At 41.4% G+C, this 21,019-nt stretch overlaps 1 protein-coding gene across 2 annotated transcripts in view; it reads left to right on the top strand.

Moving 5' to 3' along the window:
* The window catches only part of LOC124622180 (BTB/POZ domain-containing protein 2-like), an 87,133-nt gene that overhangs the window by 20,004 nt on the left and 46,110 nt on the right, over positions 1 to 21,019 (top strand). For both annotated transcript variants that reach the window (XM_047147826.1, XM_047147825.1), the window contains exon 4: positions 6,636 to 6,795. In XM_047147826.1, coding sequence (XP_047003782.1) covers positions 6,636 to 6,795 — 160 coding nt within the window. The remainder of the gene's footprint in view (positions 1 to 6,635; positions 6,796 to 21,019) is intronic.

Here is a 21,019-nt window from a genome sequence, read left to right as displayed (position 1 = left end):
ACATTAAAGCTCACCAGGATATCTTCTAGTCCGTCAGCCTAAAGTTCGAGGTCATTCAGAAAATCGACAGTATCGCAGATGTGATGTGGCCATTTACCCACAAAAGGGCTTAGTATTTCTGTTGGGTGTTTTGCCAGCAAATATGTGGAAGCCCTGATGTTGCTGACATTGGGGCATAATAGTACTCCATCTTTGTGGATCTTAGGCAGCCCATAAAATCGTGGTGGAATGGCTTCTTTGGCTAACAAATGCTTGGTGATCTTCTCTGATAAATCCATGTTCATGAGAAGTGCTCTCGTCCTGTTCTCCATCTTCTTGGTGGTGTCAGCATTTATCTTCCTGTAAGAGTCATTTAGCAGGCACTGGATCCTCTCAGTGTAGTCCTTGTGGGAGAGAACATCAGTAGCATTGTCTTTGCAACAGTTCTGACAACAAACCCAGGTCCCTCTCTCAGCAGTACACTTGTGGACTGTTTTATCAAAAAATATGCAGGAGAAACTGAAGAATCAGTATGAAGAATCAGTATGACTTTGTTCAGCAGTTTATGGGCAGACACCAGCCTCACGACAATTTATCAGGCGTCGTTTGAAAAGGCTTAGATCTTATCAGAACATGACAAGTTTCACAAACTTCTTCAGCAGCTTTAGGTGGTAGTTGTGCTGCAATCTTCTCAGCTACACTGGTGATATCTGTGATGGCTGGGAAGTCTCCTCCCCAGAACACAGAGTAAATGCACCTATACTACTACAGAGAGACAGACATCATCATCTCTGCAGCTGCTGATTTGTGTCCTCAGTTTTGGATTTTGTAGGGAATGGCTTGTGGGTGCTGTTTGCCATGTGCCCGCATGAGCTCATAGATTGGCAGTGCACTTGTGGACTGTTTGATCAAAAAATATGCAGGGAGAAACTGAAGAATCAGTATGACTTTGTTCAGCAGTTTATGAGCAGACAATTTATCAGGCGTTGTTTGAGAATCTCCTTCGACTCGTGCCTCAAAATTTATTACATAGTCACTACTTAGTCCAGCACAGTGTGCAGCCTTATCATGTTTATGTGGTCTTTCATGTACACAAAATCTTACATGGTCATCCATGGACATATTTCTTCATTTATTGTATTTTCAGAAGGATTGTATGTCAAAATGCACTTCTGTATGAGACTATTGTAACAAGTGTAATCTCCCCCCTTCCTTCCTTCTTCCTGTTATTGTCCACATTAAGCAATGCCCAGTCCAAGTCATTAATAAGCAAAGTCTTTTATGAAGATCTGAGGGGAGTCAAGACTACAATAAACTTTCAAGTTACTTAGCTTGTTTTGTTGACCTAGGGGTCTGATTCTTGAAGCTGAAAATCTAACATCAGCTCCTCACAGTTGGTTTGAACTAAATAAATTGGAAGATCGTTGTTGTGAAATTTTTTATGTAGATATATTTTTCATTGATTTGCTCACATTTTAGAGTATCATACAGTATTTTGATTTTTCACATTAACTAAGCTGAAATTACATTCTTCACATCTATTACACAAATGTACATCTGATCACATCAGAGGCAAGCTTAAGACTCTCACACTTCACAGAAATATCAATATTCCAAAGGGTTTACAATTTTTCTTAACAAATGAATTCCTACTAGTTTTCATTACATTATTAATTTCAATTATTATTTCATAAATGCATCCAGAAATAAACATAGTAAATAGTACAGGATCATGTAATAGAAGTTTTAAGTGTGCAAATAATTTGTAATTCCAAATATTTAAAAAAAATTGAACTGTACATTCAGAACTAGTACTTATCAATTACAACATTGAAACTAAAATATTTTACAAAATAATTCCTTTTCATAAATTTTAGCTTGAAATATAACATACTGTGTGTAAAATTGTATGAAAGTTTTCAGAAAAACAATTGAACTGATATTGACCTGTCCAAAATTCGAAAAGTAACACTTGATATCGACAACTAATGTTGAGGAAAAGTAATGCTAGAGGAGGATGTCCCATTAAAAATGGAAAACTTTGAAAAATGGACGAAACACTTCACCTGTTGTTTTTTGTCTAAAACTGTCAAGATCAGATTATTGTAGTATAGTTCAAACACCTCTCCTCTACTGAACAGAAATTACTCATCGTGGGATTAGTGCTCCAGTGATCATCAGTTATTGTCCTACTTGGGATGGGTCAAAAATTATTCCCAAGAGACTTCAAATACTGACTCCATGTTTGTTTTACTATTTTTATTTGTTATTATTTGTTTTACTATTTTTATTTGTTAATATTTGTGACGCACACAGCTTTATTTGGGCTGTCTTTTCTCTAATGTCTTAATTTGTTTAGAAAAAACTTTTATGTAAATCAGTACTGAACTAATGAATTGATGCTTGTGAAAATATCTCTGTGCTTTGTGTTGATGAGCTGAAGATCCAACTTATAAACCCAAAATGTCACTTCCGCAACTGAAGTGACAGACTGTGCATATTATAACAATGAAAATAATCAATTTTTGACAATAAAATTGGATAGATAAAAAACCTACTCATCAAGTGGTGGCGGGACATCGCACACATAAAAATATTTTACTTACACAAGGTTTTGGAGCCAGTAGCTCATTCTTCCAGCATAAGGGTTGAAGAGGGGTGAAGAGAAAGGAACAGAAGAGGTTTATGAAAAGGTGTAGAGTTCGGAAAAGTCATCCCGAACCCTGGATCATGGGAGACTTTACCACATGGGATGAGAAGGAAAGCCTGATTTCTAACAATTAGTCTTTCCTCCTTCTCCCGTCCGGTAAGTCTCCAGTGACCTGAGGTTCTGGGTGATTTTTCTGAACTCTACCCCTTTTCCTAGAACTCGCCAGTTCTTTCCCTTCACCCTTCTTCCTTCCCCGTCAACTCTTCTGCCGGAAGAAGGGCCACCAGTTCCAAAACCTTGCATAAGTAAAACTTTTTTTATGTGTGTGTTGTCCTGCTGCCACTTGGTGAGTAGATATTTTTATGCATCCAATTACATTAGACTGTGCATATTGATATCTGTGATTTGTACTTATAATATTTATGGTGTTCAGTAGGAACTGTGATGCTGCTGAAAGCGAGGGGAACTAATCATGTATTTTATGAAGACATGGAGCTCTAAACCGCAAGTAATGAAATGTAGTCAGATTAAATTGGGAAATCCTAAGTGAATTATATCGGGATGCGACACTTAAATTAGTAGAGAAGTTTTGCTATTAGGGGAGCAAAATAATTGACAATAGCTGAAGTAGAGAAGATTTAAAATGCAGACATTTAGTTGCAAGAAAAGCTTTTAAACAAGGAATAGGTTAACATTGAATATAAATTTAAACATTTCGGAATCCTTTATGAAAGTATTTGTCTGCACATCTGTGCACTTTTAATTATTAATATAACTATTATACCCCTGCAGTTATTTGCTTATGACAGTTATTTATATGAATAGTGTTTCATGCAAGTGCTCATTTAGTATATAAACCTGCGAAGTATGTCACTGATCTGTGGAGTGAGTGAGTGGAACAAGAAATGTGGAAGGGATGGAGGGAATTGAAGTTTGATGCCGAGGAGGCAGTGTCAGCAAGGAATGAGACTGGAATGGGACATTGGTGTTTCTACCCAGTCACAAAATGTGGGGGAAGTTGGGTATGGCACTTGAAGTAGAGGAATGGGTTGGGAAGGGAGGTGGGGAAAGGTAGAACAGAGGACAAGAAAGACTTCGGAGGGAATAGCGTGAATGGGTTAATCAAGTGACTTGGGAGGCATGGTGACAGGGGTGGAGTTGGATGTAAGATATAACTCCCTCTTCACTCCATTAAATGGTAATACTTTCCTTTCTGCTGTCTCCATAGTCTTGTCCTGTCGTGTGCTCCTGCCCTCACCAAATCCACTATTTTACATTGTGTTCCCTTCCTTTCCTATTGTTTCCCTGGCTGCCTCTGCCTCTCAGCTGTAAACTAAAGAGTAGGTGTGTGGAAGAGGGGTGTTGTGGATGCTTTAGGTAGTGCTAGAGCCGAAACTTAATAAAACATTGTCATGTTGCTCTGGTGGTATCATCTGGTAATGGTGCAGTTGGCAGATAGTCATCAATTTCATTGGAAATGGTGATTTCGTTTGCAGGTGTGATAGTGACAGCGGAGTGACAATGATTGACAGCAGCTATTGGTGGTCATGGCAGCCAACATCAATAACCTCATTATTAACAACTGCTATCCTGGCATACTGTGGTTTACAGAATTATTTTAGGTGCATTTTTTGTAGTAACTGCAGTTCTTTATTAACAACACAGAAGTAAGCTGAGCACAGTACTACACAAGCAACAGAGAACATTAATTGCAGAATACAAGTCCAAGTAGAGTCTGATCACGTGCTGTCATTCTATAATGACAGGCAACTTCCGCAGTCTGTGAGATGACCCTTCACCTAGCACAGCTGTTGCACAAGAATGAAGCCGGCACTGCCGGCGTGCCACCGGGTACACTCATCATACGAAGCAGGCACCCCAGGCACCCCCTCCTATTGTCGTTTTGCGTGCGACACCAAATATGAGAGGTCTGGTCAACGTGTCTGTGGGCTGATCCTTGGGGATGCAGGGGGGGGGGGGGGGGGGGGGGGGAGAGAGAGAGAGAGAGAGAGAGAGAGCATTTTCCATAGTAGCACAATGTCTCCAACTTGTTGAAGGTTATCAGCATTCTCCCATGTAAAGTATTGTTCTATTGTAGCAGCACACTTGACCACATGATTTATACTTTTCTTTATGAATTCTGTAGAGACTCTTCAATAGTGCCATGAGACTAGCACCTTGAAGGGAAATTATGAAAGGGTTACTAGCTTATGCACAACAGGATTGAAGTAATTCTTAGTATGCTTCATGAAAAAGGCTGTAATCTGGATGGAATGCCAACTTGGCATACAGTTTTCATGTGCCACGTTGTGGAGATCCTAAATCATCGCACATAAAGATATTTCTTTAGTCAAACCTGTCATTATCTACTTTATTAAATTATCAGTCATGAGAATATGAATCTTTAATTAATGTAGTTGAGAGAGGTGGTGGCGGCATTGTAATGCACCCAGTGGTCTTGTTATAACAGGCAATCAAAGAGAGAGAGGTGATGTAACTGAATAGCCTTTGTAATGATTCAGTTGAGCTGTAATATTTGCGCACTGGTTTGGAGGGATAACACAGAGTACTAAATTGTATGAAAATGCAAATGAACAGGTAAACACATGGATCAGAATAACATAGTGATTGACAGGTAGTTGTTAAGAAAAGAGCTACTGTAACAATGACCAACCAGAGAATGAGCTTGGTGACATCTTCAGTTTTGTTTGCCATTGTCAGATCACTCTGCAGATGACAATTACAACCGTCAGCATAACCCTTGTGATTTGTTTTCATTGTGCTTTGTTTCATTGTGCTGATTTTTTATAATACACAAAGAACATTTGCAAAATACAGTAAAAGTAAGTACCAAAGTATTAAGGTTCTATGGCCCTGCAAGGGGACCTCAGTACTGTGCAGGTTAACCAAAAACATACAAAGGAATTTATTTAATTATTAATGTATTTATCTGCCTTTACTCATCCAGTCATCATTTCACAATGATACAGGGATTAGTAATGAAAGGGCATAATTACAATACCCTGTCACATTTCAATATATGATCATGGTTTACTGCTTTCTCTGAGACCTCTAAGTAAACTTCAATTGTGTAGTGTGAATTGGTTATGAAGAATGTTTTAGCTGCCTTTTTTAACAGATGTATTTTAGTAATCTTTTTCATTCCCTTTGGATGTTTGTTCATGATTTTGTTCTACGATAGAAAATGCTGTTTAGAGTTGGGTTTTTTTTTCCATCGTTATATATAGAACTATTAGTTAAATAATTGGTAAGATTTTTTATGCTGTGCGCCACAGACTGGAGGGTGCAATAACTTGGTGCAACAAGGTTGCCCAATATTTTAAACAGCTATTTACAATGAGTCCAAGTACAAATTCTAGTTATTATTCATGTGGCTCTTTTACACAGTTCTAAAACTGTGTTCATGTTTTGTGCCTTTGATCTCCAAAAAAGAATCCTATAACTGAGGACTGAGTGTACATAGGCTTAGTATGTTACAAGATATTGGCTTTTGCAAATGGGTTCTAAGACCCTGAGAGCATAACAAGCTGATGATGATCTTTTTGCCAGTATCTTTGTATTCTCATCCCATGTTAGTTGACAAGCTCATTCCTGAAACTTCAAGTTTGTTAAACAGTTTATAATTTTTTCATATATGCTTAATGTGACAGAGTTGTTTTTCTCTCCTTATGCTGAAATGCATAATGTTTCTTTTATGTTCAATATTAATTTATTACATGTCGCTAATCGTATCACATGTTCGAAGGTTTCATTTACTTTCTGTAATAGGAGTTACGATATGTTGTAATGTTTCATTGGAGCTTCATTTCCATAAAAGGTAGTATATATGTAGGATGGGGGGGTGGAGGGAGGGTGGATGAATTGTTTATATATTTACAGTTTATGTACTCGGTGTTGCTGACCTTTATATGTAATGTTTCATAATGTAGATGCTTATAATTCTACTCTCTGAGTTCAAAATTAACCATTACTTAAAATGTGACAGGTGGTCTGAATGTGAATGTGCAAGACAACAGCTGCCTATCACCCCAGAAAATCAGCGATCTGTACTTGGCCGTGCTCTGTCATTGGTACGCTTTCCTCTTATGACAGTGGAAGAGTTTGCCATTGGGGCTGCCCAGTCAGGATTGCTTACTGACAGAGAGGTGAGTAGTTTAATTTAATTTTGTTATGCTCTGATACGTATTCATAGGCTATTTGTTTAACTTAGGAATCATTACCTGATAACTAATGTGAAAACCCCCCATGAACCATTGACCTTGTCGTTGGTGGGGAGGCTTGCATGCCTCAGCAATACAGATAGCTGTACCATAGGTGCAACCACAATTGAGGTGTATCTTTTGAGGGGCCAAACAAACATGAGGTACCTGAAGAGGGGCAGCAGCCTTTTCAGTAGTTGCAGGGGTAACAGTCTGGATGATTGATCTTGCCTTGTAACATCAACCAAAACGGCCTTGCTGTAGTGGTATTGTGAATGGCTGAAAGCAAGGGGAAACTACAGCTATAATTTTTCCTGAGGGTATGCAGGTTTACTGTATCGTTAAGTGGTAATGGTGTCCTCTTGAGTAAAATATTCTGGAGGTAAAATAGTCCCTCTTTCGGATCTCCAGACAGGGACTACTCAGGAGGACGTCATTATCAGGAGAAAGAAAACTGGTGTTCTATGCATCGGAACGTGGAATGTCAGATCCCTTAATTGGGCAGGTAGGTGAGAAAATTTAAAAAGGGAAATGGATAGGTTACAGTTAGATATAGTGGGAATTAGTGAAGTTCAGTGACAGGAGGAACAAGACTTCTGGTCAGGTGAATACAGGATTATAAATACAAAATCAAATAGGGACAATGCAGGAGTTGGTTTAATAATGAATAAGAAAAAATAGGAAAGTGGGTAAGCTACTACGAATAGCATAGTGAAAGCATTATTGTAGTCAAGATATACACGAGCCCACACCCATGATGTGATAAAAGGAATTATTCAGATAGTTAAGGGAGCCAAAAATTTAAGTCATGGGGGACTGAAATTCGATAGTAGGAAAAGGAAGAGAAGAAATGGACTAGGGATAAGGAATAAAAGAGGAAGCTGCCTGTTAGAATTTTGGACAGAGCATAATCTAATCATACCTAACACTTGGTTTAAGAGTTACGAAACAACGTTGTATATGTGAAGAGGCCTGAGACACTGGAAGGTTTCAGATAGATTATATAATGGTAAGACAGAGATTTAGGAAACATGTTTTAAATTGTAAGACATTTCCAGGGGCATATGTGAACTCTGACCACAGTTTATTGGTTATGAACTGTAGATTAAAACTGAAGAAAGTGCAAAAAGGTAGGAACTGAAAGAGATGGGACCTGAAAGAACCAGAGGTTGTAGAGAGATTCAGTGAGAGTATTAGGGAAAGAAAGACAGTAGAAGAAAATGGGTAGCTTTGAGAGATGAAATAGTGAAGCCAGCAGAGGAGCAAGTCTGTAAAAAGGCGAGGGCTAGTAGAAATCCTTGGATAACAGAAGAGATATTGAATTTAATTGATAAAAGGAGAAAATATAAAAATGTAGTAAATGAAGCAGGCGAAAGGAAACAAACGCCTCAAAACCAGGATCGACAGGAAGTGCAAAATGGCTAGGCAGGGACGGGTAGAGGACAAATGTAAGGATGTAGAGACATGTATCACTAGGGGTGAGATAGATAGTGCCTACAGGAAAGTTAAAGAGACCTTTGGAGAAAAGAGAACCACTTGCATGCATATCAAGAGCTCAGATGGAAACCAGTTCTAAGCAAAGAAAGGAAAGCAGAAAGGTGGAAGGAGTATATAGAGGGTCTATACAAGGGCGATGTTCTTGAGGACAATATTATAGAAATGGAACAGAATGTAGGTGAAGATGAAATGGGAGATATGATAGTGCGTGAAGAGTTTGACAGAGCACTGGAAGACCTAAGTCGAAATAAGGCCCCGGGAGTAGACAACATTCCATTAGAACTACTGACAGCCTTGGGAGAGCCAGGTCTAACAAAACTTTACCATCTAGTGAGCAAGATGTATGAGACAGGTGAAATACCCTCAGACTTCAAGAAGAATATAATAATTCCAATTCCAAAGAAAGCAGGTGTTGACAGATGTGAAAATTACCAAACTATCCGTTTCATAAGCCAAGGCTGCAAAATACTAACACGAATTCTTTACAGACAAATGGAAAAAGTGGTACAAGCCGACCTCGAGGAAGATCAGTTTGAATTCTGTAGAAATGTTGGAACACATGAGGCAATACTGACCCTACGACTTATCTTAGAAGAAAGATTAAGGAAAGGCAAACCTACGTTTCTAGCATTTGTGGATATAGAGAAAGCTTTTGACAATGTTGATTGGAATACTCTCTTTCAAATTCTGAAGGTGGTAGGGGTAAAATTCAGGGAGCAAAAGGCTATTTAAAATTTGTACAGAAACCAGATGGCAGTTATAAGGGTCGAGGGACATGAAAGGGAAGCAGTGGTTGGGAAGGAAGTGAGACAGGGTTGTAGCCTCCCCCCGATGCTATTCAATCTGTATATTGAGCAAACAGTAAAGGAAACAAAAGAGAAATTCGGAGTAGGTATTAAAATCCATGGAGAAGAAATAAAAACTTTGAGGTTCGCCGATGACATTGTAATTCTGTCAGAGATAGCAAAGGATTTGGAAGAGCAGTTGAACGGAATGGACAGTGTCTTGAAGGGAGGGTATAAGATGAACATCAACAAAAGCAAAACGAGGATAATGGAATGTAGTCGAATTAAGTCGGGTGATGCTGAGGAAATCAGATTAGGAAATGAGACACTTAATGTAGTAAAGGAGTTTTGATATTTGGTGAGCAAAATAATTGATGATGATCGAAGTTGAGAGGATATAAAACGCAGACTGGTAATGGCAAGGAAAGCGTTTCTGAAGAAGAGAAATTTGTTAACATCGAGTATAGATTTAAAGGTCAAGAAGTCTTTCCTGAAAGTATTTGGAGTGTAGCCATGTATGGAAGTGAAACATGGACAATAAATAGTTTACACATGAAGAGCATTGAAGCTTTTGAAATGTGGTACTAAGAAGATGGGTAGATCATGAAACTAATGAGGAGGTACTGAATGGAATTGGGGAGAAGAGGAATTTGTGGCACAACTTGACTAGAAGAAGGGATCGGTTGATAGGACACTTTCTGAGGCATCAGGGGGTCACCAATTTAGTATTGGAGGGAAGCGTGGAGGGTAAAAATCATAGAGGGAGACCAAGAGATTAATACACAAAGCAGATTAAGAAGGATGTAGGTTGCAGCAGTAACTCGAAGGTGAAGAAGCTTGCACAGGATAGAGTAGGATGGAGTGATGCATCAGACAAGTCTCTCGATTGAAGACCATAACAACAGTAACAATGTGAAAACAAGTGTTAAAATTTATTTTTATGCACATAGTTGTGGGTAGTGCACTTCCTTTCGGGAATCTAGGTTGAAAGTAATACTCCACATCACATGTTTCTGCATTTCATAATAATAACTAAATATGTGCCATATGATGAACAGAGAGTAAAACAAAAAAAAAACATTTCTGTAGTGGTATCATTCATTAATAAAATTACCTTCTACACGTTTTTAGAAATGTTTTCATTCTTTGCTGCTTGTGAGTCTTTTCAATTTCTGGTTGATAGCATCTTCAAGGTCTTATTTATTATGAATTGGCAGATAGCTAATTAGAATTGACATTGGTCAGTTGCCTGCCCTGTGGTAGAGTGAACAATGAACAACAATCTATGACACTGAGCAGATTCTAAAGTCTGGGACACAGTATTTAATTATGAGTAAAAACATTGAGTGAGTGCTGTAAATATGGAGATAAAGTTCAAAAAAAGGTTAAAAAAGGATACATTTAACTTTTCAACTTTCATCTTCTGTTTTTCATTCCAGCAAATAGAGTGCAGTTGTGTATGGTGTCCAGATAAATTTCTTCTGACCATTGAAAGTTCTCGGCTTGTGAAATTTTTAATATTTGTGAATTTTTTAATATTTGTGAATTTTTTTTTGCTAGTGTTACATTCTCCAAAATATTCTGATGTCTTCCTTTGAAGCTTCGCATGGTACACTTCTTTCAAAACATTATCATGATATTCTACTTAAAGGCCTCTCTCTCTCTCTCTCTCTCTCTCTCTCTCTCTCTCATTAAGATCCTGTATCCCATGGCATCTACATGCTCTTTCTCAGCACAATCGCCTTTATGTTACAACAATCTTGTAACCTCTGTTGACCCCCCTCTAACCAGTTTTTTGGAGTACATCATACCCACCACAGGACAGCTACTCGCAGTTCCAGGACATCTGCGAAATGATGTCTGTTCCATATTTTCCTCATAGCCACAATCAGTAGTGACAGTCAGAAAGGGCCAACTCAGGAGAATACGATGAAAGTGGCAGTATGGGGAAACCACTGTTTGCAGTGGCAGCCATTGTTCTCCAACTTGTATGGGGAAAAGCATTATCTTGTTGCAGGAGCACTTCTTTCATCCATTTCCTTGGCAGTTACTTTTGAACTGCACAGTGCAGCCTCCGAAGAGTCTCAACTTACAGCATTCTGTTAACAGTGGACCCTGTTTCCATCCTTGTTCCAAAAGGCTGTGGCTATGTGTTTTCCTTCTCAAGGTGCCGTACAGAACTACTTCAGCTGATCCTGGCTGTATGCCTACAGTGCATTAATTGGCCTTTGCTCTCTGGCTCATAGTAGTGGGGCCAAGTCTCATTGCCATTCAAGAGTTTGGATATGACACCTTGTGGATCTTGGTTGCAGTATTGAAGGTCATTGTGTACATCCTAGCATTGTTGTGTTTGTGATGCATTTGGGGATATGGAACACCTTTCTAAGTGTAAGTTTTTAATGCTCTGTCTAACTCTACATCAGTACTCCACAAGCCAGCTGACAGTGTGTGGCGGGGGTACTTCTGATACCACTAAGTGATTCCTCCCTTTCTTGTTCTGCTTGCGAAAGGCATGTGGGAAGATTAATTGTTCGTAAGACCCTGTTTTAGCTCTAATATCTCAAATTTTCTCATCACAGTCATTTTGTGTGATGTAAGTTGGAGGAAGTAATATGTTGTCCGATTCTTCCCAGAGTTTTGAAATTTTGATAATAAACCCCTCTGCATTGGACAATGCTCTCTTGTAGCGTATACGACTGGAGTTTGTTGAGTATCTCTGTGCCGACTGAATGATCCTGTGATGTAACGCGCTACTCTTCATTGTATCTTATTTTATCTCTTCTATCACTCCTACCTGGTATGAGTCCCAGATTGATGAATAGTACTCACGAATCGGTCGAACAAGTGCCAGATAAGTTTTTGTGGGTGAGTTGCATTTCTTGAAGATTCTTCCTATGAGACTCTGTCTTACATTTGCTTTTCTTACTATTTGTTTTACGTGGTCATTCCACTTAAGGTCACTCTGGATAGTTACTTCTAGATATTTTATGATAGATACTGTTTCGAGCAATTTGCCGTCTTGCCATCAGTAGTTGTGCAGTAGGGGATTTCTTTTCATATGTATGCTCAATATGTTACATTTATTTCAATTCAGGGTTAACTGCCAGAGTCTGCACAGTTCATCAATCCTCTGTTGCTCATTCTGTAAAATGATACCGTCCTCTGGCAAAGCTACTTTCTTATAGACAACTGAATCATCTGCAAACAGTCTTAATGAGCTTCTGACACTTCCTGCTAGTTTATTTATGTACATTGTAAACAGTAGTGGTCCTGTCATAGTTCCTTAGGGTACTCTGGAAATTACCTTTCCATCTCTCTCTCTCTCTCTCTCTCTCTCTCTCTCTCTCTCTCTCTCTCTTTCTTTCTCTTTTTCATAAAACAGTGGTGCGGGATGGTGTCAAATGCCGTCCCAAAGTCAAGGAACGTGGCACCAACCTGAGCATTATTGTCTACAACATTAAGCATCTTATGGAAGAACAGAATGAGCTGAGTTTTTCATGATATATTTTTGGAGAATTCATGTTGATTTTTATAGAGGAGATTTTTGTTGTCTAAAAATGTAATAATTCTTGAGCACAAAACTGGTTCCATAATTTTACAGCTTATTGATTTCAATGATATAGGCCTGTAATTATGTGAATCTGTCCTATGACCCTTCTTGAAAAAAAGGAATGACCTCTGCTATTTTTTTCAATCTCTAGGTTCCCTTCATTTCTTCCCTGTTCTATGATAAACTGCTGCTGTAAGAGGAGCATGTCTTTCACATAATCTTTGTAGGATCTTGCAGGTATCTCATCTAACTCTGATGCCTTTCTATTACTGACCGATTGTAGTTGTTTTACTATTCTGTGTTTGATTATCTCAGTATCTGCCATTTTGACATTTGTATGATGATTGAAGGGATGGGCCATATTACGATCTTCCACGGTGAAACAACTATGGAAGATCAAATTCTATATCCGGTCTTACCTCTGTTATCTTCCATTTTGGTGCCTTTGTGGTCACTGAGGAACTCAATAGATGATTTAGAACCATTTACCAGTTTTATGTAAGACCAAAACCCCTTCAAAGTCATTGAACAGATGTCTTGTTGCTCTCCGTATGCTCATTTTCGTGATGCAGAAATCTTCTGGCAAGTCGTGGGTCTGCCTCCAATCTTGTGAACGTGATATGCCTCACCTCCCCTCCCCCCCCCCCTCCCTCTGCCGTCTATCCCCCCTCCTCCCAGCCCTGTCCCGTAATCTCTTTTGTGGCTATGTGTGTGGTGCACATGGGGTTCTGAGTTGTTGCAACCTCTCTTCTCTCCCAGGCTGCTTTCCCATCCCAATGTCCACTGCTTTCCATGCTAGCTCCTCCCTCTCCACCCCCTCTATCTCCCTTGGTGTTTCCCTGTATGACATCCCAGCCATTCCTTTATGCTCTTGTCTTGCTTATTCACTCTCCCTTTTATTTTTTTGTTTTGTCTTTTTCAGGTTGCCCTTGGTGTTTGACCCCCCTTTCTAAATTGTTTCTGTAGTGTGAGCCACTTGGGGAAGAACTCGCTACCTAGCATCTCCAGTGTGGGTTGCTCCCCCAGCCAGGCAAGTACCACCGTGCCAGGTAGCCCTGGCTGCAACTGGGTGGCACCCATGGGGTGACTCCTGATCATAGTGGGTTGTACCAGGCCAGATGCTCTGCACATGTAGCGTGTTAAGTTCCACACTTCTGGCCACTTGTCTCGGACCATCTCATCAGAAAGGAACAGTTCTCTGCCTGGCCCTACTCTTGGTTCCTCTGCCTTCTCATCACTGGCCATCCTCTAGGAGGAAGGCCAGGTCCTCCAGATCGGGGTGAAACCCTTTTCCCCTTACATGGTTTGTTCCAGGACAGATGGGGAAATTTTCACCACTATTAAACTACTCTTTTTTGTCGAACACACAGAAAATAAGTTTAGTGAAGTAGACTCACTCAGTAAGATGCGATGTGGTTCCCTACTGATTAAATGAGGTTCTGCCAGTAAGTCAGCCTCTCTTTGTGTTTGTGGGCACTTAAGACATCCTGGTGGTCATCACTCCTCACTAGTCCTCAAATATGATCCAGGCTATTATGTTCCATGCGGATCTCGTCCTTCAGTCTGGTTAGGAACCACGGACTAACCTGGCACTGCACGACATTCATTTCATCTGGCGAGTCCAGAGGTTCTAAGGACAATTGTGTTGATACTGACACTTTCATTCTGGCTTTTGAGGGGGATACCATCCGAAAGAAATAGAGTTTATGGTTTACCATTGTGACGTGAAACCCTTTATCCACGTCAATATGCTGTTACCAGCATCTCTGTTTTGATCACATGTCTTCGCAATGTGATGAGGCAATTGTGGGTGCACTCTCCACATGGAGAGCCTCGCACCCCACCATCCAAATGCATGAACTGATCTGACTTTTACTCTCCTCACTCTCTGGATTGCCTGAGCAATGAAATGGAAAGGAAGATTCAGAATAGAAAACTCTTGACTGTCCATCTTACTCTGACCCGGTGTCTTTAATGTCACCCTTCTCTTTTGTTGCATCTACATCTACATCATACTCCGCAAGCCACCTAATGGTGTGTGGCGGAGCGTACTTTCGGTACTACTATCTGATCCCACCTACCCTGTTCCACTCGCAAATAGTGCATGGGAAGAATGATTGTCAGTAAGCCTCTGCATTTCGAGAATTTTCTCCTTGTGGTCAATATGCAAGATGTATGTGGGGGTAAGTAATATGTTGTCCGACTCCTGAAAAGTGCTGTCTGGAAATTTCAATAATAAATCACTCCGTGATGTACAACGCCTCTCTTGTAATTTCTGCCAGTGGAGTTTGTTTAGCATCTCTCTAACACTCTCTCGCCAGCTAAACGAGCCCGTGACAAAACACACCACTCTTTGTTGGATCTTCTCTATCTCCTCTATCAGTCCTATGTGATAGGGATCCCAGATAGATGAACAATACTCAAGAATCTGGTGGGAAAGTGCCTTATAAGTCACTTCTTTCATGGATGATTTACATTTACTTAAGATTCTTATGATGAATCTGAGTGTGGTGTCTGCTTTTCCCACTATCTGTTTTATATGGTCATTCCACTTAAGGTCGCTCTGGATGGTTATGACTAGATATTTTACAGCAGGTGCTGTCTCCAAGTGTTTGTCTTTCCTATGTATGCGCAATATGTTACATTTATTTACATTTGGGGTCAACTGCCAGAGTCTGCACCATTCATCAATTCTCTGCAGGTTGTTCTGCAAATTCTTACTATCTTCTGGCATTGCTACTTTGGTATAAACAACTTCATCATCTGCGAATAGCCTTAAAGAGCATTTGATGCTTTCTACTAGATCATTTATATATATTGTAAACAGCAGTGGTCCTATCAAACTTCCATGTGGTACTCCGGATACTACCTTTACATCTGTCAATTTAGTTCCATTAAGAGCAACATGTTAAGTTCTATCTGCAAGAAAGCCCTGAATCCAGTCGCAGGTCTGCTCCGATACTCTGTAAGCTCGTTTTTTTTTTCATTAAACGGCAATGTGGGACATTGTCAGATGCCTTACTTGAAATCAAGGATATAGCAAGCTGAGTTCCGCAGGATCTCTGTTTGTAGAATCCATTTTGATTTTAATAGAGGAGATGTTCATTTTCCAAGAACGTCCCAATTCTTGAGCATAAAACATGTTCCATAATTCTACAACAGATTGACATCAACGATATAGGTCTATAATTGTGTGGATCTGACTTACGGCCTTTCTTAAAAATGGGAATGACCAGCGCTTTTTTCCAGTTGTTAGGTGCTATTCGTTGCTCAAGTGATCTATGATAAATTACTGCTAGAAGGGGAGCAAGTTCTTTTGCATAATCTTTATAGAATCTAATAGGTATCTCATCTGGTCCCTATAGCCTTTCCACTACTAAGAAATTGTAGCTGCTTTTCAATTCTGCATTTGGTTATTTCAATATCTGCCATTTTGATGTTCACACGACGATTGAAAGGAGGGACAGTATGCAATTTTCCGCAGTGAAACAACTCCGGAAGACCGAATTCAGTATTTTGGCCTTCTCTCTTTCATTTTGGTGCCAGTGTGTTTGCTGAAAGAATGAATAGATGATTTTGACCCACTTACTGATTTTACGTACGCCAATATCTCTTATGGTTTTTACTCAGGTTGGTTGATAACGTCTTACTTTCAAAATCATTGAGCGAGTCTCTCCTTACACTCATTTTTGCTTTGTTCAACTTTTGTTTGTCAGCTAGGGTTTTACTTATCTTGAGTCTGAAATGAAAGGCTCTTTGTTTATGTAACACTTTTCTAACACTGCTATTAAACCATGGTGGATCTTTCCCATCCCTTAAAACTTTACCCGGAACGTGCTTGTCGAGGGCATATTGAATGATACCTTTGAATTTTTTCCACTTGTTGTCCACATCTTCATCCTCATCATTGAATATTTGGTGCTGACTGCTGAGAGATCCTGAAATTTGTATCCTGTCACCCTTGCTGAGCAAATGTATCTTCCTACATTTCTTAACATTCTTTGTAGGACCTGTTATCATAGATGCTGTCACGGCCTTATGATCACTGATACCTTCCTCTACGTTAAGTGATTCAACAAGTTCAGGTCTTTTTGTTCCTTGGAGGTCTAAGACATTACCCTCACGAGTTGGTTCTCTATCTATCTGCTCAAGGTGATTTTCGGACAAGACATCCAGAACAATGCCACACGATTCCCTGTTTCTGGCACCAGTTTTGATGGTATATAATACTCCCAATCTATACCTGGCAAGTTGAAGTCACTCCCTATTACAACTACATGGTCAGGAAAATTACTAATGATATTCTGAAAGTTCTGTCTGAAGCACCCTACAACTACAGATCCTAACCCAGGTGGTCTGTGAAAGCATTCGACCACCATTTTTGACCATTCTTTGATACTCAATTTCACCCAGCTTAATTCGCATTTGGAATCCGTGATAATCAATTTCACCCAGATTAATTCACACTTGGAATCCATGATAACCTCACTAGATTTTGTCTAACTTTTTACTGCAATAAACACGCCGCCACCTATGGCGACTAACCTGTCCTTACCATAAACAATCCCATCTGGACTTAGGATTTCGTTGTCTGGCTTCAACCAGCTTTCTGTTCCTAATACTATCTGTGCATTATAACCTTCAGTAAGCGATACTAATTCTGGGGCCATTTCTTGGATGCTCCTGTAGTTTACTAAAATCATATTAATCTATTTTATCTCTGACCTGCAAGAACCGAGATTCTCTGAGGTCACTTAGGCTGAATTAGTAGGCAAATCATCTTTGCTCCAAGGGAGGAGTCCTCTAGCCTAAAAAAGCTCCAAGTGCATGTCACACGTACTCCACTTCCTGCGTGTAGTGCACACCTGACCTTTGAAGGGGAACCCTAAAACTCTGCAGCCGTCTGAGCCTCTGGTTTAGAGCTTCCACTCTGCTCCAAACTAGAGGACCGCAATCAACCCTGGGTACGATGCTACAAATAGACAGTTTAGCCTACAACCTATGTGCGTTGCTAGTTGCCTTCACCAAATCAGCCAGCTGCCGAAAGGAGCCGAGGATGGCCTCAGAACTCAAGTGGCAGGTGTCATTCCTGCCGACATGTGCAACTACATGCAGCCGGTTGCACCCAGTGTGCTTGATAGCCACCAGCAGAGCCTCCTCCACATCACAGATGAGACCTCCCGGCAAGTGTACTGAATGCACACTGGAATCTTTCCCACCTTGCCTGCTATCTCCCTGTGGTGCTCCTTCACCTGCCTAACATTGTAGCTCCCAATGACTAGCATACCCACCCTCTGTACTTGTCTGGAATGGCAGGAAAATCGACCGCTGACCCAACAGGAGAGGCATCCCATGCTGGCTCTAGAGTTATCAACAACGCTGGGAAGCACTTGTACTTGTTGCTAAGATGTAGGGAGCCAGTCTATTCCCACTTTCACCTTCTGCCCAGTGACACGCAAACCCTCCACTGTTTGCCACCCACTCTGGAGTGAGGACAGGCCGGTGAGATGAGATGTTGTGTATCAGAAGCCGCAACGACATCTGGGTCACCAGGGGATTCCAGTGACACCAAAGGTGTCACAGGTCTTGTCACTGGCACCCCGATGTCACTGCAACTTCAAGCATTAACTAGAAGCTTGTCAATGGTAGCCAATGCAGCTTCCAGCTGTTTATGGACGGCAGCCAACTCTCCTTGTGTCTGCTCACAACAAGCACAGTCCCTAGCCATATTGTACTATGTATAAAATAGATATAAGGTCTCAAATGGTGCTACTGACTTTGAAAATATACCAAAGGAGAGTAAAGCAACACTAAAAGTTGATGTGTAGATTTCTCACTGTTCTCTGAGACTGCAAGCTATTAAACAGAAATAAATTTCTCTACATGGAAAATTTAAACTAGGAAGCCGCCCTGCACAAGGATATTCACAAGACTTACACAGAAACAAAAACTATGGTTAATTTTCTAACACAGTAAAGTACACACATACAGGTCATTTCTTTGCAGAATCACATGAACAAAAACCAAAGACTAAATTAATTTACAGTTTATAACACAAGTGCTGCCGCTGCTCTGCTGCACGTCCTCTCGGCTCGGCGGCTGCTGCTACACTGCATCCACGTTGTCATCGTCGTTCTGTCTCCTATACCCCATACCTCTTCCCTCTTCCCTTTCCTCCCCCTGAGTGGTTCTCATTTCCTCCCCTCATGGAACTGCTCCTCCTCAGAAGAAACCCTCTTCTCTGACACCTGCCAGGGATTTGTCTCCCTCAAGAAGTCCCCCTCCCTGGTGTCTCCAGAACAATAAGCATATTCCCAGAATGAGATTTTCACTCTGCAGCGGAGTGTGCGCTGATATGAAACTTCCTGGCAGATTAAAACTGTGTGCCGGACCGAGACTCGAACTCGGGACCTTTGCCTTTCGCGGGCAAGTGCTCTACCAACTGAGCTACCCAAGCACGACTCACGCCCCGTCCTCACGGCTTTACTTCCGCCAGTAATAAGCATATTACTTCTGCGGGTCCGGGTGTAAGAATAGGCCCGAGGTATTCCTGCCTGTCGTAAGAGGCGACTAAAAGGAGTCTCTCACGTTTCGGCCTTTATGTGATGGTCCCCTGTAGGGTTTGAACTACATTCTTCAAAAATTTTCCAAAGAGCAAGCCAATTGGGGAAGGGCGCCTTACATGGTGCATCATGTCCATCGTGCCTTGAGATCTATAGCCCGCTTTCTCATCGTCACATTGCAGTCCCTTCATTCTCCATCTCTTGGGCGAGCACACCTTCCTGGGTGCATTTTCCACCATGCACTCTGCAGTGTTGCTTTATGCGCCAATGATGCACCTGACTCCAGCACGGTAGCCAGTCCGTTGTAGTGGGGCCACCATGTACCCTGTTGGTTGTAGCCCTCTGACAACACAGGGAGTGCTCTGCTGTTGCCTGTGCCGTTAACTCCCCAAGTATGCCAAGGAGTAGATGCCTGTCACCCTAGGACATCGGGACTCCCGGCAATGGCCATCTGCCAGGTGGCCTTTGCTGCAAGTGGGTGGCACCCGTAGGGAGGTCCCCTGGTCAGAGTGGGTGGCATCAGGATGGATGATGTGCAATGAAGCGTACCACATCATCACTTGCTGGTGATCAAACACCGGCAGTCTCTAAGCGTTCTAAGACTCAGTACAATGCAAGGAAGTACGACCCTAAATCATTCCCCTCCCAGGCCACACCAAAGGGAGGAACGCCAGGCTAAGCATGGCAGTGAACATTCACCGCGGTACCTCGTATGTACGAGAAATGATGGACTCTTTTGTTTCGATGAAGCCACTGTTTTTTGTAGACCATGTAGAGGACAAGTTTGGGGGGGGGGGGGGGGGAGCTTGTCCAATATGATGTGATCAGGGCCAGTCTTGATAAAAACAGCATCCTTTGCCCAATCACGGGCGTTACTTGCTTGCTTGTGACAAGCTGGGGGATGTTTACGTTATCATCATGCCCCATAAGAGCTTTAATATGGTCCAGGGTATTATATTCCACAGGGACCTTCTTTTGCATTCTGACAGTGAGCTGTGCATAAACTTAGAGTGATGAGGCATTTTCATTTTGTCCGGCACATCCATCGGGGTCCGATGGGTTGCTACCAGTGCCTTCATCCTGGCCTTCGAGGGTGACACATTGCCCGAGAAGGTCAAGGTGATGGTCTACCACTGTGATGTAAAGCCATGTATCCTCTCCCTATGCGGTGCTTTAAGTGCTGGCCATATGTCTTCCCACAGTATTCCCAGCGTCACTTGTCGAGATTGTGGTCGTCCGTCACATCCAATAGTCCATGTGCCCCACCTCCCATCTGTGTCAACTGCCGAGAGCATCGTTCCTCTCGCTCGCCAGACTGCAGGATTTTACAGCGCAAAAGGAAAATCATGGAATACAAGACCCTGGACCGACTGACCTACCCTGAGGCTAAGAGGGAATCTGAACGCCTACATCTTGTGGCTGTGACCTCCTCTTACACCGCCACTACGAGAACAGTTGTAGCCCCATCTGTTCTGCGAATTCTCATCGACTCTCCAAGCCAGAGGACTACACCTGCCCACTTGATGATCTGGGGGACTTACCTCCCTGTTGCTCCCACACCACCTACCTCGGGAGCTGCACTGATTGGTCAACTCCCTAAACCTTTCATACTTTTGGGAGATTTTAACACTCATAAAGCCTTGTTGGGTGGCACTGTGCTTACTGGCAGAGGCAGATGTGTCAAAAATTTACTGTCACTACTCGATCTCTGCCTCTTAAATACAGGTACCCCCACAAATTTCAGTATGGCACATGGCACATATTTGGCCATTAAT

The sequence above is a fragment of the Schistocerca americana genome, chromosome 7 (assembly GCF_021461395.2).
Source record: "Schistocerca americana isolate TAMUIC-IGC-003095 chromosome 7, iqSchAmer2.1, whole genome shotgun sequence".
In the NCBI taxonomy this organism is placed as follows: domain Eukaryota; kingdom Metazoa; phylum Arthropoda; class Insecta; order Orthoptera; family Acrididae; genus Schistocerca; species Schistocerca americana.
The sequence above is the reverse complement of the archived record's forward strand: the minus strand, read 5'-3'. Positions and strand labels throughout refer to the sequence as shown.